Source organism: Eschrichtius robustus, chromosome 3, assembly GCF_028021215.1.
Source record: "Eschrichtius robustus isolate mEscRob2 chromosome 3, mEscRob2.pri, whole genome shotgun sequence".
Taxonomy (NCBI): Eukaryota; Metazoa; Chordata; class Mammalia; order Artiodactyla; family Eschrichtiidae; genus Eschrichtius; species Eschrichtius robustus.
Window position 1 is genome coordinate 110,453,507 of NC_090826.1, and position 9,910 is coordinate 110,463,416.

The 9,910-nt window shown below is 51.0% G+C and overlaps 1 protein-coding gene across 1 annotated transcript; it reads right to left on the reverse strand.

Annotated features, from left to right (window-relative positions):
- Positions 1 to 248: 248 nt before the first annotated feature.
- On the reverse strand, positions 249 to 3,056 carry CRNN (cornulin). The gene is given in 4 exon segments (XM_068538201.1): positions 249 to 313; positions 316 to 903; positions 906 to 1,401; positions 2,913 to 3,056. Coding segments are annotated over 4 exon segments (1,293 nt in total).
- Positions 3,057 to 9,910: the final 6,854 nt, after the last annotated feature.

Below are 9,910 nucleotides of genomic sequence, written 5' to 3' on the forward strand. Positions count from 1 at the left end.
GAAGCTGAGGAAAACTTGGCACAAAGGGATGACTTGTTCTCTGTCTTCTTGCTCCCGAGAGGGTCTGCACAGCAAAGCAGGTAAGAGAGAGTTTAGGATAGAAAGCACTTTGCAGAAATGGTCTCACTGAGAAAGACCTAAGAGAGAAGCACCACGAGGAAGAGCTAATGTCCAGGCACCTGCTAGCTGGACTTGGCCAGGGCACAGCAAGCCAACCACTCTCCCCTCTTCCCCCAGCGCTGGGGCGCTCATGGCTTGCTGCTTTTGAAGTAGGAATACAGCCCCCTGGCTGTGAGGCCTCACTTGCCTTCCGCTGCGCCACTGCCTGGCCTTGTGCTGAAGGCACACTGGTGTGTCGGCTGCCCTGGTCCTGCCTTTGGATCACTGTCTCCCTCGTGTGGTCATCAACCCACTCCTGTTTAACCACGGTGGGCTCGCTCGCTCCCTGCCCTCCTGTCACACTGCACAATGGGAGAGCGCTACTCCGGTCCTGGCCGCCTGTCACAGTGCTTGCCCCAGTCTGCACCTGTCCTCCCAGCACTGTCTCTCCTGCCTCATAGTTGATCGCTTGTGTCCATCTTTGACCACTGCCTGACTGCCTCTGAGTCTGGCTCTGTTCTCGAGCCCCTATGTGGCTTGCAGTCTGGCTCCTCTCCTGCTCCACGGCCTGGGTGGCACCTCCCTGTGTCTGCATGTGTCCTCCTGTCACAGCCTGGCTTGTCTGATGCCTGTCTTGACCGTGGGTCTCAGTCTCTCTGGTCTGGCCACAGGTGAACTCCTGTGGCTGGATGCTGGCGCTTCCTGTCTGATGGCTCCTGTCCTGCTCCACGGTCTGGGTGGCACCTGTCTGGGTCTGAGGTATCGTTCCAGTGACGGTCCCACTTGTCTGGTGGGCTCTGTCCGTTCCCTGGTCTGTGACTGCCTCTCCGCCCGCCTCTCTCTGGTCTGAGGACTCTTGTCTTCTCGCACTCTCTGGGTCTGCTCCACATGGCCCCTTGCTTGCATCTGCTGGCTGGCTCCCTCCTGTCTCTGGGACTCAAGACTGCCTGTCCTGGCGACTGACCTGAGCAGAGCTGATGTCTGAGACCCAGGCCCGCCCTGCCCCCTGGAAGCCTGCTCGCTCTGTGTGCTGCTTCTCCCCGCATGGCCTTGTCTCTTCTCAGCCCTTCCCACTGCAGTGCCACTTCTCTGTTCTTCTCCTGGCTCTTGGGAGGCCGCAGGAGTGCCGCTTCCAGACTCCTGAGAGCCACACGCTCCCTCAGGACTCTCACTCAGTGTCTTGAAACAGGCCTGGGCGACTTTAAACACCAAGACCAAGAATTCCTTGAATTCTACTGTCCCTGTGTCGTCTTCATCCAGCGGGTGCAGGACTTCATCCACAGTGGCCGGATCGTGGGGTTTCTGGGGAGAAGAAGAGGCTAAGTCAGCATCCCTCCCCCAAGGAAGACGTGGTCAGGCCGGTCCACTCAGATCCCAGGCGTCCCACCCCCGAGCCTGGGAGCCCACCTGCTCGGCACCTCCACACTGCACACACACACACACACACAGACACACACACACAGACACACACAAAGACACACACAGACACACACACAGACACACACACACACAGACACACACACACACAGACACACAGACACAGACACACAGACACAGACACACACACACAGACACACAGACACACACAGACACACAGACACACACACACACAGACAGACACACACAGACACAGACACACACAGACACAGACACACAGACACACACACACACAGACACACAGACAGACACACCCAGACACAGACACACAGACACAGACACACACACAGACACACAGACAGACACACACAGACACAGACACACAGACACAGACACACACACACACAGACACAGACACACACAGACACAGGCACACCACACACACACACACACACACACTGCTATAGCAGCACTGACACGAAATCACTTTCATTTAGTTCAGCCTCTCTCCCTCAAGGGTAGGAAGCACGCTTTGTTTTGTGTCCTCTGTGTCTGGCCCAGTTTCTGGTCTACAGGAGAACTGAATAAAGATTTAATGAAGGATGAATAAATGATTGAGCTCATGGTGATGCTATGGGCTGTCCTCAGCCCCTGGTCCCTGGCACGGAGGCCATATTTTCTCCAATGAGCCCAAGACCAAGAGAAGCACAGCAGGAAGACGGCCCCGTGGGAATTCTGTGAGCTCCTCGCTGAGGACGCTCAGGTGTTTTGCCAGGACAGGGTGGGTGGGGGTCTGGTGGGACGGTGGTTGCCCTGAGCGTGCAGAAGCAGCATCCTGCTCTGCCCACGCTCTCCCGCCTCCGGGGCTTTCACCATCCTGGTTGCTTTAGCTGCGCACCAAAGGCAGGGAGAGGCAGGGACGTGCATCAAGGCCCTGGGTCTGGCTTGCCAGGGAGGGGCTCCCAGAGTCTCCCCCAGATGCTAACAGCCTGCTCCCCAAAACCTCACTTCTAATGTGACCTCGCAGCTAATACGTTTGAGCAACTGCTTCCTGCCAGGCACGGAGCTGTGCTTCTCATGAATGCTAATTAATGGATGATCACACTTCTGGTAGACATAGGAAGTGGCCACCGCATCAGATTTAAGAAGCAGCGGAAAGTAGCAATTATTGTCATTTCTAGAGTAGTCAAAGGCTCTGTTCCTTCCTGAGCTGCCCCTTTACCCTGTCTCCAAGTTAGAATTAATTGAAGTCAAGGTATTTTCTCTAAGGACTAGGCCTGTGACCATCTCTGCTCCCTCTCCTTCTCTTTCTCTGCTGCGCAGCCTCCGTTAGGACTGGCGGGCCCGGATCTAGCGGCTGCCAGCTCAGAGTCCCGAGGCAAACACGGTCATTCTCCCTCCCCTCCTGCCCCAACCCCTTGCTGGGCACGTCGTACCACGATGACGTCAGCGAACTCTCGCTCCAGGAGCCTTTCCCGCTCACCCCCTCCGCGGCTGAGCACTGCGGACTCGCCCTCCATCCTGGCCTAGCACCTGAAAGCTTCGATGCTCCCATTAATGTTTTGCTGTAACTGAGGCATCCTCGAGTCAAGCTGGGGAAAGAGGAAAAGCCCCCTTGGGGGCTCTGTAACCAACCTCAGCTGTTTCTTAGGGCGAACTCCTGCTTCTAAGTCCTTGCCTTGCATACTCAGCTCTGCTTCCGGCCTCTCTGCTGTGTCTTCCTTGGCCTTTCCTACAGAGTGCGTTTTAGGAACGGGGAGGAGGAGCACCCGTGGCTGGAGACAGGCCCTGCGGCAGGATCTATATGCGGCCCCATCGCCTACCTGTCAGGTGAGCTGGGGCAGGTTGCTTTGTCTGTCCATGCCTCAGTTAACTCACTATGAAACAAAGGTAGTACTAGTATTTGTTTTATAGGATTATGGTAAAGATTAAAAGAGATTATTCATATAAAACACTTGGCAGATGCTGGCTTAGACTAAGTGCTATTAAATATCATTAGTGTGTTATTATACCCATATAAAATTTGCGTACCTCTGTGTACACCCTGTGGCTCACAAAGCAATTTCAGATGCATCATCTCTTGTGATCCTTATTATCTTCACTTTTTTATAGGTGAAGAAACAGGCTCAGAGAAGTTAGGTCATTTGCCCAAGGGCACACAGCTTGTAAGGAGCCAAGAAATCCTAGAACCCAAATGCAGTGAGCCTTCCAGACTGTACCGCGTGGACAGAGCAATGCCGTTGCCTATCACAGGTGTTAGGGTCCTGCTGAGAACACCGACAGGCAATAAGTACATATGTGAGTCAACCCCTGTCTCCAGTGGGGGCGGAGCAGGAACCCCAGGGCTCAACTCTGCTCTTTCTGGCTTCCTTTTAGGAAGGTGTTCACGGAGAGGTTGGGCTACCAGCTGCTGGGAATACTGAGGAGGGGGAGCCTTCCCTGGGTGGGAGAACTTCCAATTCTGAGAGTCCAAGTTTCTCTGAATGTGACCTCTGTCCTCAGTGCTGGGACCTGGGAGGAGGTCAGCTGCCCATAGCCGTGTGGCTCCTCCAAGCCCACGGCCCTGGTGGCCTGTGAGGAACGGAAGGGAGAGATTTCCTGGGTTCTGGACTTGGTGGATGGGCGAGAGGCGAGAGACCTGGAGGTTCATTGAGCAGAAGCCTCGGAGAGACCAAAAGAGATGACCATCACAGATGGTGAGCTTCAAATGCGGGGGGCAGGGTGGGGGGACGGAAAGCTGCAGAAGCTGGGAAACCGGGGGAGGGAGTACCATGGAGAAGGAAAGGAGAAGGGCACAGGAAGAGGACGGCATGATTAAAGAACCAAGCCGGTAAAGGAAGGCAGGGGAGTCGGTGCTGGAGGAAGCAGGTCAGTGTGGAAGGTTACAGACCTCAGGGGGGTTTCTCCAGGGGGTGTCCTTGCTGTCATCTGGTAGCCAAAAATCTCAGGCAGACCTTGCTTTCTTGTGTACATCAAGGTACAGAACTCAGAATATTGCACCTCGATTCATGAAAAGATCTTGGTTTTTGTTTTTTTGTTTGTTTGTTTTATCAATGTGGCAGACCTTAGCCACTGACCTATAAACAGTACTGATAGTAAGATGACCTTTATGTTATACTTTAAATTCCTTAGAATAAATGGATTTACTCATCTCGCCTAAATATGGCCCTGGGGTGGGGAAGGGCCACCATGTAAGCCCCTCCCTCCATGGGAAGGCTCAACCCCATTGTTGGGTTGGCAGAAGTCACCTGGTGTCACAGACTCTGAGCACTGCAAAGAGGCTTCCAGAACCATAAGAACCAGAGACGTTTGGTGATCCAGGAAGGCACGTGGCTGGTTCTGTTGCTTGCCGCCAGCACAGCCTCCCAGCGAGAGAAGCTGCTGCCAGGGCAGCCGCAGGGGAGGAGGAGAGAGTGCAGCTGCTTTGGGGGAGCCCGCAGCTGGCCCAAGTCCCAGTCAGAGCAGAGGCTTTCCGCTCACAGCCGCCACTGACAGACCTACGGGCCCCTAGCTGGCAGCCCCAGTTTTAGGAGCTCAGATCACCAAGACGCTGAGAGTGAAAGAGTTTCTTCAGGAGGGGACTTAGCTAAGGCACAGGCAGGATGAAGCACGAGGCTGTTAAGCAGTGTGTGGAGTTCCAGGTGAGTGGGACAGAAGCCTTTCATACGGGATTTAATCGAGGCCAGTGTTTTAGACAGATGTCCCGGCCCCACGGGAAGGCTTGGTTCATCCAAGCGGGCGCAGCGCGGCCTCGCCTCCCTTCTTGTCTGTTTCACCTGCTGGTCTAATTCATCTTGGTGTGACCGCACAGTCATGGGACTCCTTTTTTTCAAATACAAACATTCATGAACATATCCATCTACTGAGGGTTGTCCTTTTCAAAGTGGTCACTTTGGGAGGCTATACGTGTTTTTCTGATGAGGTTGCCATTCCTTAGAACGTTCTTGGAATTCTTGCTGTAGAATTGCCTTTCATACCAAGAAATGTTGTAGAATTGCCTTTCATACCAAGAAATCCTATCTCGTTTCTTTTTGGTTGGCCTCATTTTTGATCAAAACGGAGAAGGTTAATACCTCTTCCCCCACAGCCCCATCCTATAGGTAGGTAGCATTTGACAGCTGAGAGCTGGGGAGAGAAGAGGATTAAGATGATTATGTGTATCCGCTTCATTGCAAAGACACGGGACTCAGCTGGTCAGCTGATCAGCAAATATTTATGGAGAGCCATTCAGACACAGAGCTATAAGGCCTGAGGACTCAGTGTTGACCAGCGGGTCACATCTCAGGGAGTTCCCAGGAGAAGGTCCCCAAGAGGATAACAGTAATGGCAATCACGGTTTGATTTGCTTTTCATCACCATCTCATTTCCTTGGATCCTCACAACAGCCCTGTGAGGTGGTATGGCTAAGCCCCTTTTAGAAATGAGGATGTTGAGAATTCTCAGAGAAGTGGCTACTCCGTGTAGAAGGAACAGGGCTGCTCAAGTGCCCCTCAGCTTCGGGCCGTGGTCCCCTCCATCACAGCATGCTGCCGCTTATTCTCTTCTTCACAACTTTTGGCACTTTCCAAACATCAGTTTTGTCCTCCATTGATGAAGAACAACCATCCTCGAGGATGCTGAGAAGGGAACGTTCTTAGCTCTGAAGTCAAGTCCCAAAGGCAGTCCTAAGCCACACTTTTGCAGAAAGTACTGGTAGCTTCCCGGGTGCCTCTGGATGGGGAAAGGCATCTCTGCAATCCTCACTTACACGTCAGCACGCAGCACGGAGGAAAGGCAACGACAGGCTGGGCAGGTGCAGGAAGGGCCTTGGTCGCAGTGTCTGGCATAGCAAAGGCAGCCATGGCAGGAGCCCCAATACAGGACGAAGCGCAGGGGTGAGATGCAGGCTGCAGGAGGGGCCACAGCAGGCTTTGTGGTTGGAGAGGTCTGTCTGCAAGGGGAGGGGCTGGCTCCAGTCCTGAGGTGGGGGGGGGAGTGAAGGGAGAGGTTGCTTTGGTTACTGGTCAGAGTTAGGAGAAGACCAGTATGAGAGGGGGAAATTGGGGAACAAGAGGGGGTTCAGCAGATTAGACCTTCCTGCTGTGAGTCATGTGCTAAGCCTTATCGGAAGGGGCTTAGAACTTCTAGAAAGAATTGGGAACTAAAGGAACGTAAGTTAGGAAAGTGATAAGCCAGGTGCTTTATCTATGGGGTAACCATGAGGTAGGTATTATTACATCCAATTTACAGATGAAGAAACTGAGGTATAGAGAGGTTAAGTAAACTACCCAAGGTCACATAGAAAGTGATATACCTGCGTTTGAACGTAGGTGTGCCTGCCTCCGAAGCCTGTGTGTTTCCGCGTGCCTGGGGCAGGGCTGAGCCTGGGGGAGGGGGTGTGAAGACGGGGGCTCCATAGAAGTAGAGGTAAATGAGGTGTATGTGTGTACTGGGTGGAGGGAGGTTGGCTGCAGTGGGTGGGTGTGTGGGGCTGGGGGAGATGAGGAGGTGGCAGAGCTTGGGACCCACAGTCTCTAATTGAGTGTGTAAATTTGTTAGTTGGTAAATTTGCGAAGAGTTGTTACAAATGAGGGACTTTACTGAGCACTCACACCTCCTGGGTGTGCTGGAGGGCAGAGGCAGGCCACGGACCCTAGCAGAAGTTGAGTCAAACTCTTATCCTCTGCTCACTCTGCCTTGGAGTAAACAGAAAATCTCAAAGAAAGAAACTCATTTTTGCATCTCTTCGTACACACTTACTCAGAAATTCATTTGTGACCTCTACCTGGTTGATTTCTACAAGATCAGCCGGTACTTGCTACACAGTAGTGGGCTACAAATAGAGAATAAGTGTCTGCTTTCCAGGAATTTAGTCTAATTGGGAGAACAGGCCATACACACCCCAAATAATGACTTAGCAACGGAAGACAAAATTGCTCACCAGACACCTTCTTCTCTACCCAGGAGCACAGAATGATGATATGGGACAGAGGCCTGGCAGCCAGGAGTGACTAGAGGGTGCCCATTCAAGTCTTCCTCCAAAAACGCAGAAGATGGGAAAATTCCATAATCCTGGGCTTCACCCCGAGAAAAGAGCAAAAACAAGTCTAAAAGCCAGAGAGCTGTTGCCTAAAGTTACTTGGGTGTTGAGAGAATTTACCTGTCTGTTCACAGCCCACACATCCTGACTGAGGGGCAGGGTGATGGGCATGGTTCTGAGAGGGGAAAAGAACAGTGGACAGTTCTGAACCTCCTTATCCTCTCTCTGCCCCAACTGGAGCCAATTCTCCCAAAACAACCCTACCTGGTCTCTGGTCAGAGCATCCCAGAAGCCCTGATACTCAAGTTCAGCCCCAGAAATACCAGGAAGGATTAAGCAGATACCAGAGACGTTCCTGTTGACACAGTTTCCAGTGACTTAGTGAGTATCTGTGGGACATTCTGAGCCTAATCCCTGACCTGACAGGTTGTGTTGGCCCTTCTGTTTCTCCGAATCCCGATTCAGGCAGGAAACACGTGACTAACACCATCATTGGCATCCTTGGTTTGGCCAGGAAAGTTGGAAGGTGCCATTTGAAAGGGAATTTGAATGTCCCAGATCTAGGTGTCCAACCCATAGGCAGAGTTCCTGGAACAAGCAAACTGGAAGATTCCAACCTCCTTCTTCCCACTGGGAAAAAGAAGAAATATTGTGGGAGGAGGAGTTCTTCCTTTTCCTGCTTCACCAGTGCTCAGAACTCTACAAAGTCCTGGTGGTATCAAACGTTTGTTGACTTAAATGCAATGGTAACAGGCATTTCCCACTATGCCCTTATTCCTATCATAGCCACTGCTCAAAAGCATGGACCTGTCAATTCCCACCAAACCCCTTCCTGCAAGCCCTCTTCCTGCACTGAATGCATTCCTCTCCATCACCTCCATGCACATGGCTCCCATCCATTCAGAACAACTCAACCACCACTGATTCTATAATCTATTTCCGGATTATCCCAACCAGATGAGATCTCTCTTAAACATCTTAGCTTGGCCTCAATAATCTTATAGTCTTTTGTTGGTGCATCTTTTACAGAATTTATTTCACTCTGCTGTCATTATTGTTGCTTGTCTGTTTGCATAATCATTCTTTCTTGACTGTTCCCCTCTGTGAGGACAAGGCTGGTTTGCAGTATGTGTGTGATGACTTGGTATGGAAGCCCTGTCCATTCTTCAGGAGAACACAGCTTTTCCCTTAAATCATGAGGGCTGGGTGATGTGTCCCCCACACCATGCCTGGCCCATATTCCATCCCACTAGAGCTACTGGGTTTCATTCCTGGGCCCTTCAGGATAGAGTAGAATAGCGCAGCACCCAAGGCTAAGGGGTCCCAGGACCAAATGGGGAACAGGTTTACTGCAGCTCTAGTCAGGATGGACTGGATTTGTGCTGGTCTCCTACAAACCCATCCGTGTTGGTCTCCGCCAGGGTTGGTCAGCTTTCAGCTATTTCCTCCTTCATCCATCAAAGGCACCCATCCGTCCCAGAGAGCCAGGATTAAAAGGTGATGATGGGGTGTTCTGAGCACACTGAATGACAAAGGAACACCGAGAGTGTGCAAAGGTGAAAGCCAAGAAGTAGGGAGTTACTTTGGGGGCTTGGAATGCAATCCTTATTTAATAGGAAGAGGGTGAGATGCAGCAGGCTGCATGAGGTCGTTCTAGGGCCCTCTGGCTATTGGTAAATGTACACATTCACTGTCTTCAGACCACCCTGATGGTAGGAAGTCAAGAAGGCACGTAGGCATGGCTTTTATCCTCAGGACTGGAAAGAGACCAACACAGCTTACCACGGCATTGACTCTGTGGCTTGGGGAAGTCCCTTAACCCCTCTGAGCCTCAGTTCCCTTATCTGTAAAATAGTGATAAGCTCTCCTTATGCCAGATGGTTATTATGAGGTTAAAAATTACAGTGGGTGGGAAAGAGCATTGTAAACTGATCAACACTAAAACATGCGTAGGGAATTATTATTGCTGTTATTTAAATTAATGGTAGTAAGTAGTCCTTTGGAATACTGAGAAGAGGAATTCACGTACACAAAATTAATGTTCAAATGAATCCCTTGTTCTATCCCTGAAGAAGCACTCTCTATAAATAATAAAAAACAGACACACCTTGGAAAATCCAAAAATAGAAATTAAAAAACCAGCGGGTGATTATTCACGAATAAAGGTATGTTTATTTTCCCATAAAAGGATTTACCACAGACTTCCTTCAATTACCTTTGTATGAGTTCATACACCATTAACTATTTTAGAACAAATGAATATATAGCTAATGTTAAGAGCCATTATCTGCAGATCAATCCAAAGGGAAACAATAGTTACCTATGAAACAGAAAGAGGTAATGTTCAACTTACACAACTTTTGTGGTCCAGAAAGCTAGACACAGCCTTGCAGTGAGCCTGCCTCTGATCACCTG